This window comes from Bicyclus anynana, chromosome 18, assembly GCF_947172395.1.
Source record: "Bicyclus anynana chromosome 18, ilBicAnyn1.1, whole genome shotgun sequence".
Lineage (NCBI taxonomy): Eukaryota > Metazoa > Arthropoda > Insecta > Lepidoptera > Nymphalidae > Bicyclus > Bicyclus anynana.
The window spans coordinates 6,056,539-6,076,436 of NC_069100.1; the positions used below are offsets into that span (position 1 = coordinate 6,056,539).

Below are 19,898 nucleotides of genomic sequence, written 5' to 3' on the forward strand. Positions count from 1 at the left end.
AATCTATTGTGTAAGCCTTAATCGATGTCAAACAATAGGTTTATATACATCCAGCTAATATTTATTTTATTTTTGACTAGCTGAAACCCGCGACTCTATTTTCGTGGAATTAGATTATATATTTTTTTTAGAGTTTAGTCTTATTGTAAAAACTTAATCAAAATCAAAAAAAAAAAAAAAAGCCCTCTAAGCGGTGTTGAATATCTAATATATAAAATTGTCGTGTCACAGTTTTCGTTGCCATACTCCTCCGAAACGGCTTGACCGATTTTGATGAATATTTTTGTATCAATGAGAATAGGCCAACATCTATTTTTTCAAACCCCTAAAGCCTAGGGGTAGGGTAGGGGTACGGTAGGAATAGTGTAGGGTGGGGATAGGGAAGAAGTGCACATAAGTCAAAGCGAAGCTTGAAAGGGTCCGCTAGTTTTCATTTATTTTCTAAACTATGTAGGTTAGACTATGTAGTATCTTTTGTTGCAACTCCACCTGTGTCCAAAAGGTATTCCACAAAATACACATTTTTTTTATTCTTTAAAAGTTAGCTCTTGTCTACAATCTCACCTGATGGTAAGTGATGATGCAGTCTAAGATAGAAGCGAGCCAACTTGTTAGGAGGAGGATGAAAATCCACACCCATTTCGCTTTCTACACGGCATCGTACCGGAACGCTAAATCGCTTGGCGGTACGTCTTTTCCGGTAGGGTGTTAACTAGCCACGGCCGAAGCTTCCCACCAGCCAAAACACTTCTCATCATCTCTCATCTCACATTAGCATTTATCATAATAGTTCATCATTCTGTTAAGTTGCGATGATTAGGATTGTAGCGAAGACCCATCAGTTTTAGCAACCCGACTACTTTTTACAATAAAATATAAAAAATAAAATCTATACTTATAATAAATCTGTAGAGAGGTAAATTCTGTACATGAAATATATTTCCAAAATAACTATCAGGGGGTGATTGGTGATCGATACTGATGCCAAAAATGCAATCAGTAAAATTTTTGTCTGTCTGTCTGTCTGTATGTTCTTTATAGAAACAAAAACTACTGGACGGATTTTAACGAAACTTGGTACAATTATTCTACATACTCCTGGGCAGGTTATAGTATACTTTTCATTACGCTACGATCAATAGGAGCAGAGCAGTAAAGAGAAATGTTGAGAAAACGGGAGAAGTTACTCAATTTTTTAAGTTTCCGTCGCGTGTACAGCCTTAATGGTTAAAGCTACATAGAAATCATGTATGACGGAAATGTTTTCCTTAAAATTATCTATAAAAACACAACAGCATATATATGTCTATCTTTTATGGTTGACTCACAATAACACGTGTAACTCCCGATAGCTTAGCAGTTCGGAGCTTTCTAATTATATTTGTCTACTCTTATGTTTATAACACTCATCACTGATCCCTAACTAAAAAAGTTAACATTATTACCTATTCAATAAAAAAAGAATCATAAAAATCAGTAAAGAAACACCAAAGTTATACAAGAAATACGCTAAGCCATCGCGCGTGAATACTAATTCATGCTATATGGATTATTTTTGTGTAACGGTTGCCGCGCTCGATGCGACTCGCGGGGGGGGGGGGGGGGGGAATAAATAATGAAGTGCAACCTTAATGTATAGGGTAGGGGTAGGGCAGGGGTAGGGAAGGGTAGAGGTAGGGTAAGGTAGGATAGGGGTAGTTGAAAGTTTACAACGACTTTCACGCGGGCGAAGTCGCGGGCGTCCGCTAGTCATAAATATAATACAAAATATAGATTTATTTATTTAAATAAATATAAATTTAGTTGTTTAAATTAATACGAATACAAAATCAAATTAAATATTACAATCGAGCACATTGTGAGTCAATAGCCGCGAGCATCGTCGTGTCCATTGCTCTGGTACCCGTTGCCATGGTTACGGGTGTTAGCGTTGCCGTCGTATCCTTCGGAATGGGTGAGGTCTTCCGAATCCTCGTAGGAGACCTGAGGCTTGAAGCCACGCTCGTCTGCTTCGTAATTTACAGTCTGCAACGAGATACAAATATTTTTTCACTACACACACTTTTTGTGACTGTAACTTTATTTTTCAACATTAATTGTTATTGTTCTCTTCATATAGTGAGAATGGTGATCCTAATTTGGAGATGGATGAAATTTTCAATCTGTTAACCATCAAAGTCGAGACGCATTTACTTAAATACCTAGATACCGAAGAAAACAACAACGAATGGATTCACTTACGAAAGGAGTTTTTTAGACTATTTTCACCCACGTTTACCTCACATACTCATTATTCATCTTCAATAAACGGTTTCTATTTAGCGTAAAATACCTCGTATATTCTTTTTAGCCCCTTGTATAATAATCTACTATTATTTATTCTTTACAAGTTAGCCCTTGACTACAATCTTACCTGATTGTAAGTGATGGTGTGTGATGCAGTGGACGTCCATCGGCTGATATGATGATAATGATGATGATGCTTACGGGTGAACCCGCAGGGAACAGCTATAGATTATTTATATAGATCTACGTATCCTACCTGTTTCCTGCCATCGGGCAAGACCACGTGGTACTGCCCCTGAGCCTTCTCCTCCAACCGTTCCTCATGATGGCCGAAGTCAGTGCCTTCATTGAAGTCATTCACCATGTAGCCAAAGTTGTAGTTTGCTGGTTCCTGCACACAGAATATCTAAAGTATAATCTCCAATATTCTTCAGAATACAGTCCAAGTATACGATCGCTAACGTGTCACTAACGGTGAAGGAAAACATCGTGAGGAAATCTGCATACCAGAGAATTATCTTAATTCTCTGCGTGTATGCGGTCTGCCTATACGAATTCTTTACTAGTAGCTGACGCCGCGCGGTTTTACTCGCGTGGTTCCCGTTCCCGTAAGAATACAGGAATAATATATAGGCTATAGCCTTCCTCGATAAATGGGCTATCTGACACTGAAAGAATTTTTCAAATCGAACCAGTAGTTCCTGAGATTAGCGCGTTCAACCAAACAAACAAACAAACTCTTCAGTTCTAATATTAGTAGGTATAGATTTGCGCTCTCAGAAATAATATATCAATTCGTTTTTGAGCGCAAGTTATAAAGGAGAAGTATGGGTAGCCGTCAGTGGCGTGCACAAGGTTTTTAACTAGGGTATGCACTGTAAATAAATCCCTTGTTTAACTATATATTCTGTGGTCCAACATAGGTTTGTATTGAGTCCTTGGGGTAGGCAGTGCAATTTTGCACCTATGAATAGCACGCCACTGGTAGCTGGGATTAATTGCGCGAGTAGAGCAATGCGTGGACAGACAGACAGCGCGAGTAGCTAAGCGAGGAGCAGTGCGATGAGCATAGTGTCGTATGGCCGTTAGATTTTACTCTTAGTATTTGACTGCGATCTCACCTGATGATAAGTGACGATGCAGTCTAAGATGGAAGTGGGCTTACTTGAAAAAGGTACTCCTTCTGTCCATACCTCTGTCGGTTCTACGCGGCAGCGTACCGGAACACGTAATATCGCTTGGCGGTACGTCATTGCCCGAAGAGTGGTAACTCGCCACGACCTACCTACCATTATACCAGACCTGAGTCAATTTAGACAATATTACATCTTATAAACTACCAGTATAGGGAATGGAAAACGGACCTCTCTGAGAGGAACAACAGCACTATAAAACTGCACCAGAGAGGTTGAAAATAGGCGTGGTTAGTACTAACTGCGTTAGCATCGATGGCGTTTCTGGCGTAAGCCGCAGAGTTGTCATCGTAACCCTGGCTGCCGCTCGCGCTCAGCCGTCCCTGGGCAGAGTGATCGTGAGAACTGCTCCTGAAACATGTTCTATAGTTTACTAGCGGACTTCGTCCGCGTGAAATTCAGTTTTTCGCAAATCCCGCGGAAGCCATGGATTTTTCCGTGATAAAAAAGAATTCCGTGTAGCCTATTTGTTAATTCAAAGTAAAATCTATTACCATTACAAATTTCAGCCAGATCGCTTCAGTAGCCGCAGCGTAAAGGAGGAACAAACACACTTAGAATACAATAGAATAGAATATCTTTATTTGTCCACACATGAGTAATAAAATAAAATAAAATAAACAAACACAACATACAAATATCTGGTCGTGGACAAAACAGGTATCCACCTCAGCACGATGCCACAGCGAGCTGTGGCGCTGGTTTTCAGGTGAAACCTTGTGAGTTCACGGACGTGTCTTAACTTAAAACTTATACATGATTACATATTATACTAGCGGACGCCCGCGACTTCGTCCGCGTAAAAATTGATGTAAACTTCTCTACCTGTACCTTACCCTGCTCGTAAACCTACCCAACCCTACCCAACCCTACCCTACCCTACCGCTAACGCTAACCCTTCCCTCCCCCTACCTTACCCTACCCTAACCCTACCTGTAACCTATCCATACCCTATCCTACCCTACCCCTAATCTACCCCTACCCTACCCCTACCTTACTCCTACCCTACCGCTAACCCTAACCCTTCCCTACCCCTACCTTATCCCTACCCTAACCCTACCCTACCCGTACCCTACCCCTACCCTACCCTACCCCTATCCTACTCCTCCCCTACCCTATACGTTCCATATCCTTCCCCTACCTCTACCTTGCTCCTGCCCTACACTACCCCTACCTTATCCGTACCCTACCCTACCTACACTTTCCCTAAATTACCCCTACCCTACCTCTATCCTACCCCTTCCCTACCTCTATCCTATCCCTACCCTCAGCAAAATTGGTCCAGCCTTTTGTGCGAGGTGCAATGACCAAAAGACTATAATTTCCCAAGCGACTTCTATGCTAATACTATAAAGAGGTAAAGTTTGTGTGGTTGTCGGGGGTAAATAATAATAATAAGGGGGTAATCTCTGGATCTACTGGACCGATTTGGAAAATTCTTTTACCAATTGAAAGCTACATTATTTGCGAGTGTCATAGGCTATGTTTGGTCCTCATATTCATACGAGAACGGGAACCACGTAATTGAAACCGCGGGGCGTCATATAGCGGCATTTCTGCGACTTTCAGAAATTTTGTATTATCTCCGAAACTATATAACTAATTAACATACTGTAAAAGGCAAATCTTATCTCTATAATATCCTTGTGATTATTAAATCATTTATTTTGATAAGGATTTAAGTTTAGTTGTGTAAATAATGACGTAAACCTTAGTTTAAAATTTAAATAATTTATTAAAGTACTAAAGGTACTATATCTGCTAAAATATAAAAGACTAGCGGACGCCCGCGACTTCGTCCGCGTAAATTTCGATGTCAACTTTACTACTACCCCTACCCTATCCTACCCCTACCCTACCACTACCCCAACCCTACCCTACCCAACCCCTACATCTACCCTACCCCTACCCCAAACCTACCCCTACCTTACCTACACCCTACCACCATCCTACCCCTACCCTCCCCGTACCCTATCCCTTTCCTACCCCTATCCCACCCGTACCCCTATCTCACGCCTATCCTACCCTTACCCTACCACTTCCCTATCCTACCCGTACCTCTACCCTACCACTACCCTAAACCCGGCCCTAAACCTACCCTACCCCTACGCTTCCCTACCCGTACCCTACCCTACCCTGTAACTTCTCTATCTTACTCCTACCCCTAGCAAAATCGGTCCAGTCCTTCGAGAGTGGTGGTATGACCAAGAGAAATAGAGACTTCTATGCTAATAATATAAAGAGGTAAAGTTTGTGTGGTTGTAGGAGGTAATCTCTGGATCTACTGGACCGATTTGGAAAATTGTTTTACCAATAGAAAGCTACGTTATTTGCGAGTGTCATAGGCTATGTTTGATCCCCATATTCACACGGGAACGGGAACTACGTAAATGAAAGCGCCGGGCGTCATATAGCAGAATTTCTGCGTCTTTTAGAAATTTTGTATTATCTCCGAAACTATTAAAGTAATTAACATACTGTAAAGGGCAAATCTTATCTCCATAATATCCTTGTGATTATTAAATAATTTATTTTAATAAGGATTAAAGTTTAGTTGTATAAATAATGACGTAAACCTAAGTATATAAAATTAATAATTTTTAAAACACAAAAGGTACTATATCTGCTAATATATAGAAGATAGATATATGGTGTCGCGGACTTTTTTGTAGAACTTTTAAAGATACATAAAGTCTCCATACATTAAATTCAATTTTACACAATAGTTAAGGCAGCGCATGCGAATAAGTCTGTTTAAGAGGATTTTCAGTCCGACCTGTATGACAAAAACTGTGATAACTCGGCTAATATATATGATACCAATATAAAATATAGCCTATAGCACTCCCCGATAATGTAGCATTCTACTGGTGAAAGAATTTTTAAAATCGGACCAGTAGTTCCGAAGATTACCCCATTTAAAAAATGTGACAAACTTACAAACTTACAAACTTTACCTCTTTATAATATTAGTATAGATATAGATAGATATATGGTGGCGCGGACTTTTTTGTAGAACTTTTAAAGGTTCAAAAAGCCTCCATACATTTATTTCAGTTATACGCAATGGTTGAGGCAGCGCATGCGAATAAGTAAGTTTTTCGGTCTGACCTGTAAGAGAAAACCCGCGATATCTCAGTAGTTATATATGATAGAAATATAAAATATAGCCTATAGCACTCCCCGATAAAGTAGCATTCTACTGGTGAAAGAATTTTTAAAATCGGTCCAGTAGTTCCGAAGATTACCCCATTTCAAAAAATTGTTACAAATTTACAAACTTACAAACTTACAAACTTACAAACTTTACCTCTTTATAATATTAGTATAGATGATTTATACAAAGTAAAATAAAATAATGAAACAAAAACGAACAGAGTAATAAAATAATAAAATTAACATATTTGGGAAACTAAATTAACAGGGAAAATCAAACAATATTTAATACGAGGCTCGGGTCCGTGTTGTTTGGAAGTCGTTACAGGACGTCCTCAAGGCACTGAGGTCTGTGTCCTGCAGTGGACGTCCATCAGCTCTTAATGATCATAGGTCAAAGGCCTACTGAACATAAAATTCTCTGACTGAAGCTGGAAAGTCACCTTATATCTTCGTTATGCAAAGTATAGTTCAATTAACTCAAAGTTGTTTCCCAAAAATTTTACCTGGAGTACCCATTTCCAAGACCTTGCTCTATATTCCTTGCTGCAATAACTTGAGGAGCGCCCGGGAACGAAGGTCCAGGCTGAGGACCTTGAGGGTAGCCAGCGTTGCGGCCCGATGGTGACGGAGGGAGGTAGCTGGTGAGGAATAAGAAAATAATATGAGAAATAGTGGTGAATGTTTTTTAAATCGGCCAAGTAGTTTTGATTTAAAAACAAACATAAAAGCAAACCTCAATATAATTATAATATTGTGAGTGTGCAGGTCTTCTCCTGTTGAACTGGCGCGGGTAAGGACTTCGTGGCTTCACCTCTTTTTCCGGGAACCTTGCGGGTGAACTTGCGGGGGAACTAGCTCCCCTGGTCTGCTCTTTCAACCCCTTTCGGGGTTGAGGCCTTCCGGCCTAAGGTTGTTCTTCCGGTGTGTCAATCTCAGGGCCCTGTACAAACTGCGATTGCTCGCTATCCTGCGTTGGGCGTTGTCATGTCCGGTCGTGTCTGCGCCTGCAGGCTCAGACTCTTGAACAGGCGTCCTCTACCTCGGGGGTAACGCTCTTTCAGGGTTCTGTCGCGGTGGCGGTCATAATATTCTAGACGAGTCGTCGTCATTAACCCATATTCGGCTCACTGCTGAGTCTTCTCTCAGAATGAGAGGGATAAGGCCAATAGTCCACCACGCTGGCCCAGTGCGGATTGGCAGACTTCACACACGCAGAGAATTAAGGTAATTCTCTGGTATGCAAGTTTCCTCACGATGTTTTGCTTCACCGATTGAGACAAGTGATATTTAATTTCTTAAAATGGACACAACTGAAAAGTTAGGAGTGCATGTCCCGGACCGGATTCGAACCCGCAACCTCCGGAATCGGAGGCAGACGTCATATCCACTGGGCTATCACGGCTTTAGACGAGTAAATAATGTTTATTTAAATAAATTTACCTGTTAGAAGGCGGTAGCTCTGCCACGGCGTAAGCAGCAACCGTGATTACAACGAATATACACTGAAATTAATATTTTAAATTAACAAAAGGATGAGAAAGATTTCAGTTTTCACTCATAATATAATTTTGATTTATGGTATTTCTATTTATGTAGAGGAATCTAATATTTTAGGTACTAAACGCTTTAGTTAGATTGGATTGTTAAAACAGCCAAATATATGTTAAATTTTTTTTTGAAATTTCACAAAAGAGTTTATTAAGATATGTACCTACCTAAGTTTGTAGCGAAGGTAACAAACCTAGTATTTCACAATTGTGTTTTAGCGATCGCCTGAGCGAAGCTTGCAGTAGTTTTCACGTTATATATCCAGTAAATAATGTAGTTGGAAGTTTTATTATTAATTTTCAAAATTTCGACCTATTTCGAGAAAACCTACTTAGCTTACCTTCATCTTATAATCCAAAACCACAGCACAACAAAAGCAATGGAACAGTCACAATGCAACAATGATGTGATCGTGCTAGTTTTAAGATCTTTTATACGTCGGCAAAGCTCTTCTTGAGTAGGGGATGAAAAATTACGTCTCATTAACTACATAATAGATGTGCTTTCAAGGTGCATGTGACGCGTTTGAACAAGACTGGTGTGGAGCCGATGCAGTTTAAAATTAACAATATTTTTAATTTTAAACTAAAGCCCACATAATGTACATAATTTCTACATCCACATTTGCGACAATAAATCTTATTCTTTTCTATTTTATTAATCGACTTCCAAAAAAGGAGGAGGTTCTACGTTCGGCTGTATATATGTATTTGTAACTACACTACACTATCCATAAAAAAGTTTAGGTTGTAGACTGTGTCAAAAAGAATGAGGTGCCTTGAGCACTTAGGGACAGAGCCTTGTGGGACAGAGCCCGTCCAGGGAATTGCGGTACGAAAACAGTTTGCGGTATGGTTATTTCTGTCGCCATCGCCAAGTGCGTCTGTTGTGTAATCACAGGCACATGAGGCTTAACAATAACACCTATGCCTCCTAATGGAACTTTGTAGGACGGATACCTTGCTTTCCTGCGAAGAGTTACTCTGTTTATAGGCGATGTGTTTGTAATCACGCAGGGCATCTGTTATCTGTTAGTGTCTGAGAGCCGTGATAGCCCATTGTGGGCTCGAATCCGATCCGGGGCATGCACCTCCAAATACCATTTCAGATATGTGCATTTTAAGAAAATTAGATATCACGTGTCTCAAACCGTGAAGGAAAAACATCGTGCGGAAACATGCATACCTGAGAATTTTCTTAATTCTCTGCGTGGGTGAAGTCTGCCAATCCGCATTGGGCCAGCGTGTTGGACCGTGAGCCGAATATGGCATTATTGTTGTCACATAATGATGAGGGCGTCTGTTTGTTACATCAATTATGTCCTTTCCCCCTTCGTAGTGGGGTTAAAATATGAATTAAAAGTTTAGTATTCGAATGAACTCCACATATTTATCTGTTCTATAGCGAGAGTGTAACGTGTAAGACGTCGTGAGCTCATCAGTTTGCTATATGTTTTCTGTAAGGTCGCGTTTTATATGTATTTACTCAATGATCAATCATTATTATATTTCATCGCTTAATTTTTCAGATATACAAACAAAATTCAGTTGAGTCAGTTGAATGCACGTTTTTAAAGTCAGTCTTTAAAAACGTGCATTGTTACCTGTAAGTTAAAGGAACTACCTAAGTGAATATTTATATCTTCAAATGAAGCGATTCATATAATAATGATCGAATTTCGCTTGAGAAGTTCGTTTGATCATATATTCTAAATATTTAGGCGACCAAGCTGTGCTCGGTGTGTTTCAAGACGTATGTGTAGATATGCCTCGACTGCCTATTTGGTCCAGTGATTCGATTAAGAGATTTCGGACCACGAAGTCCTAGGTTCGAATCCTACGTCAGGATATATGAAAAAACCTTAGATGAAATTGTCAGCGTGGAATCGGAAAGTTGGTAGTGTTACACCCCCGTGCCTCAGAGAGCATGGGCACGACGGTCACAGTCATTATTAACATCTGAAAGTAGTCGTTAGTGAGTTTAACATTATATTTATAACCATAAGCCCGCCAACCCCCATTGTAGTAGCGTGGTGGGTCTACGTTCCAAATTCCCCTCTCCTATAAGGAGAGCAGCATGGCCCTAGATTCATTATTAATACAGCCTTTTGATGAGTACTGTTTAACAACAAATAAATTATAAATGAAGGTAGAAAACGCATGTCATTTCATAACTTATTTATTTTAAATTATGTATGGTTTGTTTATAAAATGTTATAAATAATATAATTACCATATCTAAGTGTTCTAAGCTCATTGATCTTTATTTTAATTTATTTAAGAACAACCTTTATTAATTTCTTTTTTGGTAAACAGTTAGGTACACACCAAGAAGGGCTGTAGTATAAATACAAATTTTTATCATAATGGACTCATAGTAGAGACGGTGAAATTCCAATTTCAATTTGGGCGATGTGAGGGGAAATTGGTAGGAAAAATGTTTGCTCTCAGAAGGAAACAATATTTTTAGGAACTGTGTCTACTTCTCGTAGCCGACGCTCCGCGTTTTTACCAGCATAGTTCCTGCTCATAGACACTCATAAATAACGTGATGTTATAGTGGTAAAAGAATTTTCAAAATCGGTTCAGTAGATCCAGAAGTGACCGAGTAGGTAATCGGTCAGCCGGTAGTTACAAATGCCAATCAGTCCGCCTATTACGACCAATACGGGCTTTCCAATGCAAGGTCTCTATTCTAGTACCTACCTCGAGACAACAACGTCCATCGGCTCTTCGAAGTATATGGTACTTCAGATTTGCGACTCGGTGACTTATGGCTATAATTTCGGTTCCTACGTATTCTGTGGTTCTGAGCGTATTAGTGATTGAGTCATCGCTAAGACTCTGAGCCTTCTTAAAAGGCCGTTAGTAAGTGAAGAAGTTCAGATCCACAGTCATCAGTTCATCACTAATAACGCGCATTGTTCGAAGAGATTTGTGTTCAGGCACTGAGGAATTTTAAGGAGGTAGAGCCCACTCTACGTTCCTATTTTATCTAAATGCTCATAGTACCTGCGCTATTTAAATTTTATCAGCGTTTAAATAATTCCAGTCTTACAATTGTATATTTTTATAATAAGAGTAGGTCAATACCTACTCTTATTATAAAAATAAACAATTGTAAGACTAGACTGGCTCCAATGAGCCAGACTTCTTTAGTATGGCGAAGATCATTTTATAAAGGCCGACAATTTGTGAGCACATGCTTTTGCCACAGGAAAGAACGGTACCTGTGGACCGTGGCGGCTTAGGGAGGTAGACTGGACCAGTTTCTCAATTATCCAAGTAAAAGAATACTCCTATGCTACAGCCTATGACACTGATTTTTAAAAATAATATGACTTTTTCAAAATATCACCATGGCAACCCGAACCACCCCCGAGCGACCCAAGGTCGCCATCTTCATTTGGTTTAGATTTAGGGATTTTGACTTTTTTTTTTTTTTTCTGATTGTGTAAGTGCCGTAGGCTCCTTATGGGACCTCAGCGGCGTCACCGGGGGGTTTGGGCGAGCGCAGAAGCATCGCCTGATGGGGCCCGAAGGCAGAAGAAAGTAGTGGGCGGAACGACTCTCTAAGGGCGTCTCCTCTGAGACTCGAGCCTCGACTTAGAGGGCCGTTCGGGAGGGGTGTTTTGGCCTGAGTGTATCAGTCCGGGCGCCCCCGAGATCGTGAGTTAAAAAGCTCACGTCTGGGTGACGTCAGATATCGGGGACCTCGTCTTCGCCGGCGAAGACGCTGTGTAGCTTGTGTTTGTGTTGCCTGGGAAGCATTGTCGTTCGTTATGTCATCGTCGGGATCGTAAAGGACGTTTTTCGGGCGTCTAGATCTACAATCAGCGTTGATATCGGGGATGTAGCTGCAAGCCTCAACCACTAGTTGGTTGGGGTGGGTGGCAGCTCTCTCAAAATAAGTTTTCGAGAGCTGTTTCATATATTGGGCTATTGTGGGGAGATCTAGGTCTCTATGTAGGTCGTTATTGCGCACAAACCACGGAGCGCCCGTGGCCTGACGCATAAATCGGTTCTGAAGGACCTGAAGAGGTTTTAGGGTCGCCTTTGGGCGATGGGCAAACACTACACTAGCGTAGGTCATTATTGGACGGATGCAGGTCTTATAGAGAGTGACCTTAGAGCGGAGGGATAATTTGCTTTTAGCACATATCATAGGATAGAGACGACTCATCACATAAGCAGCTCTTTTTCTGGCTTTCTGTATGTGAGTCGCGAAGCTCATACGGGTATCAAAGGTGATTTTGACTAGTTCACTTATTGGGTAGGGAAGCAAATGAATATTTACTATATACGGGAGGATGCTTATTTAGAAATCGGATCGAGTGAAGCTGATCACATAATTATGATCGAACTTCACTTCTATGTAAGTTCGTTTAAATTGTAAAAATAACGCTTTTTAACCGACTTCCAAAAAGGAGGAGGTTCTACGTTCGGCTGTATGTATGTTTTTTTTTTTTATGTATGTCCAGCGATAACTCCGTCAATTATGGACCGATTTTAAAAATTCTTTTTTTGTTTTGTAGGGTTTACTTCCAGGGTGGTCCCATTTTTTTCATGTCAGGATCTGATGATGGCATCCTGGAGAAATTGAGGGAAACTTTCGAAAGTTGTAGAGACGGCTAGTACGTTTGTTAGTATTTCCATAAGGTATTTTAAACCACTACAACTTTATGAAGGTTTGGAGTTGGTCTGATGAAGGAGCCGAAACACAGACGATGGAACTCGTCAAGGATTTACAGCAGTCACCTTTTGTTTGGACTTGATTAATTTGTATTGATGAGTACTTTCCACCTATATGGGTTGTGACTGTATTAAGGGTCTGGTGATGAAGACGAGGGACAGTGAAGAGAACTCCTCGACGGTTCACAGTAGCTAGCTACCTTGTGTTTGGACTTGATAAATTTGTATTGATGAGAACTTACCACCTAGATGGATTGTGACTGTATTAAGGGTCTGGTGATGAAGACGAAGCACAGTGAAGAGAACTCCTCGACGGCTCACAGTAGCTACCTTGTGTTTGGACTTGATAATTTTGTATTGATAAGAACTTCTAACTTCTTCTTTCAAATCTAATGCTTCAGGTGTTGATAATATTACACTTCAAATGATTTTGTTATCATTACCACAAGGTTTACAAACCATTACAAATATTGTTAATTTCTCAATACTAACTAGCACATTCCCAGACTTATGGAAAGTAGCCAAAGTACAACCGTTACCAAAATGCAACAATCCTTCCTCATATAAAGATCTTAGACCAATTAGTGTTCTACCCTGTTTCTAAGGTCCTAGAAAGAGTAGTCTCTAATCAAATGACAGAATACATTGAAAAAAATAAAATCCTTCCCGTTCATCAATCGGGTTTTAGGAAACATCATAGCACGGCAACAGCGCTTACTAAAGTCGTTGATGACATTTTAACAACGCAGGATCAGGGAATGTGTACCATTTTAGTTTTACTTGATTTTTCCAGAGCGTTCGATGCTATAAACATCACTCTACTTCTGTCTAAATTAGCTTTCTATGGATTTGATACTTTAACGATTAAATGGTTTGATAGTTACCTTACTGGTAGATCTCAGTTTGTTGAAATAAAAAATAGTGATAATACCAGTACGGTATCGGCTACATCTGGAGTTACGAGAGGAGTACCGCAAGGGTCAATATTAGGGCCGCTGCTCTTTGCTATTTATTCGTCGGATATTGTAAATTGCTTTCAATACTGTGATTATCATATTTATGCGGATGATGTGCAACTGTATCTATCTTTTTATCCTAAAGACCGTGATGCAGCTGTCGTCAAATTAAACCATGATCTGAATCGAATAAGTAACTGGGCTAAAAGGAACTGTCTTGTTTTAAATCCTGAAAAATCTGTGTTTTTGCTTCTGGGTTCTAGGCATAACATTAGTACTTTAAATAATCTAAATTTTAATATAACTGTTGATAATAATAATATACGAAGGGTACATGAAGCTCGAAATTTGGGTGTCATTTTTGACTCTTCATTGCATTTTGAAAAGCACGTGTTAAATGATGTACGACTTTGTTTTTATAGACTTAAATTATTATACAGAATCAGGCAGTATATTGGCATAGAACTAAGGAATAAGCTGTGCGAGTCGCCGGTGTTGTCAAAACTTAATTATGCTGATACAGTATTTGGTGGTAGATTGCTAGTTAGAACTAAAAAGCTAATACAGCGTGTCCAGAATGCCTGCGCTCGCTATTGTTACAATATTCCGCCAAGGAGTCACGTTACACCGTATATTAACAACGCAAACCATTTAAAAATGGATTCGCGTCGAAAACTACATTTTGCTACTTTGCTCTTTGGCGTGATAAAGAACGGTGTCCCAGAGTACCTTGTAAATAAATTGAGGTGGATAGAAAACCGGACAACAGGTCGATTACGAAACACCTCTATAGTTTTATCGATGCCTCATCACAAAAGCGCTGTGTTTCGTGGTAGTTTCAAGTTTGCCGCCTCTAAGTGTTGGAATGACTTACCTCCACCAATGCGAGATATACGTACTATTGGGTTATTTAAGACTAAATATAAAGCTCTTTTATTATTGAATCAGCAAACAAATAACCCTTAGTACTAATTCCTTTTCTCCTTACTACAACACTATGGTGGCGGCAGATCGTTCATTTTACAGGTTGACTCGTATTAATTATTGTTTGATTTTCCTTGTTAATTTAGTTTCCCATAAATGTTAATTTTGTTATTTTATTACTACTCTGTTCGTTCTTGTTTCATTATTTTTTTTTACTTTGTATTCATGTATAAGTTTTAAGTTAAGACACGTCACGTAGACACGTCCGTGAACTCACAAGGTTTTACCTGAGAACCAGCGCCACAGCTCGCTGTGGCATCGTGCTGAGGTGGATACCTGTTTTGTCCACGACCAGATATTTGTATGTTGTGTTTGTTTATTTTATTGGAGTTTACTCCTTAAGAATCGATTTTTTATATATAAAGCGCCCGGTATGAGAAAAATCCGAGGGGTAAAACCAACTGAACTAACGAAAAAGTGTCACGTTTTTGGTGCGCACCTTTAGTGCGCAACTTTCTAATTTATTTTAATGATTATATCATTGTAAGAGTAAAATATATAATGTGATGTATATCATAAAGTCTATTAGTTATTTTACAATTCTATAAATTTAGTCTTCTTTAACATAAGCATTACTAAAGCCCTACTCGATGTGCACTGTTTACCAACAAAAAAAAGTGTGCATGTTAAAAAGAAACAAAAAGTTACCCCGAAGCACGTCTCAATACTCGCGCCTTAAAAGTGAAAGGTGCGCAACCGAGGTGCAGCAGGCCGCGGCGTGCGCGCCCGCCTACAGCGTGCACATGGGTGCGCACGTATGTGCACGCTGTTGGCGGCAGCGCACGGTGAAAGGTGCGCAGAATAGGTTGCGCACAAAAAACGTAACGCATGTCATTTCATAACTTATTGGAGTTCACTCCTTAAGAATAGATTTTTCATATATAGCCTCCGTTATGAAAAAAATATGTCAGAACTGGCACGGACAAGGGGAATCCGACTGTCTAATTAAAACAAAGCATTGCGATGGCCCTCGCGGGTGTTGACGCAATGTGATTTCTGCCCAGTGCTCTGAATGTCAACGTGAAGAGTGTTAAGTCTTTCTTTAACCATTACAAAAATAACAAATTTATGTTATAAGACTTTCTTTATTAGTACAACTAAATACCATTACAGAAATAAGAAAAAAGGTTATCGCTAGTGTTAAGTCGAGTCAATGTCTCATTGGCAATTTTGCTTTGGCATAGACATTTTTTTTTTTTATGGTTTCAGACCACAGATTAAACATACCGGCCGCCATGGAGAAATTATGACTGAACACAGGCATAAATTTGTCCATAAAGCTTGCAACATACATTGGAGACCAAAGAAATACATTTCTATTATTTTTACAAACCAAAAAATGAGTTGTGGACTGTATTATTCATACTAAAATAGGTCTGGTACCTTTTGCAACACAAATTCTATCCAGAAAACTAAAGTAAACTATTAAACTAAACAAAGTAACATTTTAACAAAGTAAATTACAATATACATAAAAAAAATTGTATTACTAATTAGGTATGGAAACCTTAGCAAAATATTTTAACAATAAGTTGCATAATTAATTAAGTCCTAAGTATATTCTGTTGTGGAACAACAAATAAAATTCAGAGGATAAAATACTCGACCACAATAACCTCATTAATAACATTTTATCCTCTGAGTAAAATTATAATGACGTAAAACGTCATTGGATATAGATCAAGACGTATAGACAAGAGAACAAAGTGACAGACGTCATTTTCATATAAAACGTCACACACATTAGGAACAGACCTCATCAACGACGGACTCATAAAACTTACATATCAAATTCTGCAACATCATTCATATATTCAAAAATAGAATCAAGAAGAAGCAAGAAAACCGAAGAAAGAAACCTGCACCTATAAAATATTATAGTCAGTATTCAACAAGTGGTCCTTCGAGTAAAGAAAAATCTTCGATTTTCAAGCAAATTCAAGATTCGACAATTGGAAAACCAACGGTCTTCTATGCCGGCCTTTCTTCAGAACAGTGAGTCCGTTCCGATTTTACCTTATCCTGTCCTACTATCCTCTTAATCTTTTATTTAAGATTGCCTTATTTGTGATAGATAGGTCGCTTATTTCGGCGTAATACAAAATACTCGAACAAAATTTAAAAAAAAAACGGTCATATTTTTGAATATTCATCACTTCGTTCATTTATTCATAGTCGTACTTCAATACACGTTATTTTTAACCGACTTCCAAAAAGGAGAAGGTGTACGTTCGACTGTATGTATGTTTTTTTTTTTTTTTTTTTTTTTTTTTTTTTTTTTTTTTTTTTTTTTTTTATGTATGTCCAGCGATAATTCCGTCATTTATTAACCGATTTTGAAAATTCTTTTTTGTTTTGAAGGGTTTGATTCCAGGGTGGTCCCATTTTTTTCATGTCAGGATCTGATGATGGAATCCTGGAGAAATTGAGGGGAACTTTCGAAAATTGTAGAGACGGCTAGTACGTTTGTTAGTGTTTTTATAAGGTATTTTAAGCCACTACAATTTTATGAAGATCTGGAGTTGGTCTGATGATGGAGCCGAAACACAAACGATGGAACTCGTCAACGATTTACAGCAGGTACCTTTTGTTTGGGCTTGATTAATTTGTATTGATGAGAACTTTCCACCTACATGGGTTGTGACTGTATTCAGGGTCTGGTGATGAAGACGAAGGACAGTGAAGAGAACTCCTCGACTGTTCACAGTAACTACCTTGTGTTTGGACTTGATAAATTTGTATTGATGAGAACTTTTCACCTAGATAGGTTGTGACTGTATTAGGGGTTTGGTGATGAAGACGAAGGAGAGTTAAGGGAACTCCTCGAAGGTTCACAGAAGCTACCTTGTGTTTGGACTTGATTAATTTTATATTGATGAGAACTTTCTACCCATATGGGTTGTGACTGCAAAAGGGGTCTGGTGATGAAGACGGAGGATAGTTAAGACAATTGGTTATATTCATATTAAGTGTGGATAAACGGGAAGTGAAATTTTGTATATGAGTTAAGAAGTATTTTCAAAATTGGGATTGTAGGACTTAGGTACCTATCATAAGAAAATAACGTTTTAGTTAATTGGGTGCGTTTTGTTCACACGCAGTAGGTATGCTAACACTAAAAATAAAAAAATAAAAATTTTAATAAAAAAATTCAACCGACTTCCAACTCAAAAATTTACTTAAACTAAAAAGCAAAAAATAACATCTTGCCTATGTGCTACCTTCTGATCAGTTTGAAGGCGGTGCCAATCCAGTGTCGTGTTTTAATTAAAGCTGTTTCTGAAAGAAGCACATAAATTGTGTAGCTTAAACGGGTGTAATTAAAACATCACTGGCTTGGCACCGCCTTCAAACTGATCAGAAGGTAGCACATAGGCAAGATGTTATTTTTTGCTTTTTAGTTTAAGTAAATTTTTGAGTTGGAAGTCGGTTGAATTTTTTTATTAAAATTTTTCAATAATAATAAAGTTTCTTAGGTCGCAAATTGACCTTAAGGGACAACAGTGTGTTTTTGCCCTTAGTCGCCCGCGGTCACGGTCAAGGTCATCGCCACCGGTGTCGCGTCTTTATTTACTAAGATTTATTCATTTAAAATCAGTGAATTGACTACTATTTGTGCATATTTAACGTTTTAAATCCATATAAATAAAAATGTGTGATGCAAAAATCAAAGATTTAGTCAAAAAGCGTGGTTCGATTAAGTCAAGACTAACACAATTTTCAACATTTATATCCTTGTTAAATAGTGGTGAACACCTAAGTGATATACAAATAAAGGAGTTACAGTGTCGTTTTTGTAAGATCGAACAGTTGTACGGTGATTTCGAAAGCCTGCAGTCAGAAATCGAAGCACTAACAGACCCCCCAGAGACGGCCTACCAAGATCGCGAAGCCTTCGATGGAATATACTTCAGGCTTGTATCCGAAGCTCAAGTGATGCTTAATTCACACCTGAGCACTCAGCGTCGCCGCTCTTCTTATGGTAGCGATCTGAGTGTTCAAAAGAGCGACAGATGCGAGCATGATTTTGTGAGGCTGCCCAAAATAGACCTGCCTCACTTTGATGGGGATTATCAGCACTGGCTCGAGTTCCGGGACACGTATTTATCCTTAATACATAACAATAAGTCAATCAGTGATATAAATAAATTTCATTACCTACGTGCAGCTCTAAAAGGTACAGCTGCCTTAACAATCCAAGCGTTAGACTTTTCAGCGGGCAACTACCAGCTGGGATGGCAGTTGCTCACTGAAAGGTATGACAATGAACGACTTTTAGTGAACAATCACATACAAAATCTATTTAATATTGAACCTATACAAAAGGAATCAAGCCATATGCTACGGAACATGGTTGATATTACAAACAAAAACCTACGAGCCCTTGCAACATTAGGGCAACCTACTGATCACTGGGATACTTTGATTATATTCATTATGACTAAGAAGTTAGATTCTATTACTAATAGAGAGTGGGAAGAGTATCGCAATGGACTTGGGGGCAGCCCAGTCTTACAACAATTTATAAAATTCATTACTAGTAGGGCTGATTTACTTGAAACATTACAAGACAAATACAAGCATAAAGGTATCATTTCAACATTTTCTGACACAAACAAAAATAAGGCACAAGTTTCTTACACAGATAACAACCAAAAAGCTTACAAGTGTCCTATGTGTTCTCAACCTCATTTCATTTTTAGTTGTGAAAATTTCAAAAAACTAGATGTAGCTTCTCGAATAAGAAAGGTATCTGAACTTAATTTGTGCCGAAATTGTTTGAAGCCCGGCCATGGGTTTCAGTTCTGTAAGCTTACCCACTGCAAATACTGTCGAATGAAACACAATACATTATTACATGACAGTACTAAAGAACCTACTGGAACCACAATAGCGTTGTCCACAGGTGTAACCCCAACATCACATATTCAAACATTTACATTATTATGTACAGCTGTGGTGCGAGTCCGAGATGTCAATAATAAACTACATACAGCACGGCTTCTACTTGATAATGGGAGCACAGCAAACTTTGTGACACATAGTCTTAGCAAAAAACTTAATCTATTAGTAAAGCCTGT

General features: G+C 38.9%; 1 protein-coding gene across 1 annotated transcript; it reads right to left on the reverse strand.

Moving 5' to 3' along the window:
* Window positions 1-1,756: 1,756 nt before the first annotated feature.
* LOC112051643 (pro-resilin-like) lies at window positions 1,757-8,581 on the reverse strand. Its single transcript, XM_024090366.2, has 6 exons — window positions 8,527-8,581; window positions 8,079-8,140; window positions 7,142-7,276; window positions 3,722-3,830; window positions 2,543-2,677; window positions 1,757-2,025 (listed from the first exon to the last, which is right to left on the reverse strand). The coding sequence occupies exons 1-6, from the start codon at window positions 8,530-8,532 to the stop codon at window positions 1,864-1,866; spliced, it is 609 nt and encodes a 202-aa protein (XP_023946134.1). The 5' UTR covers window positions 8,533-8,581; the 3' UTR covers window positions 1,757-1,863.
* Between the last annotated feature and the right edge of the window lie 11,317 nt (window positions 8,582-19,898).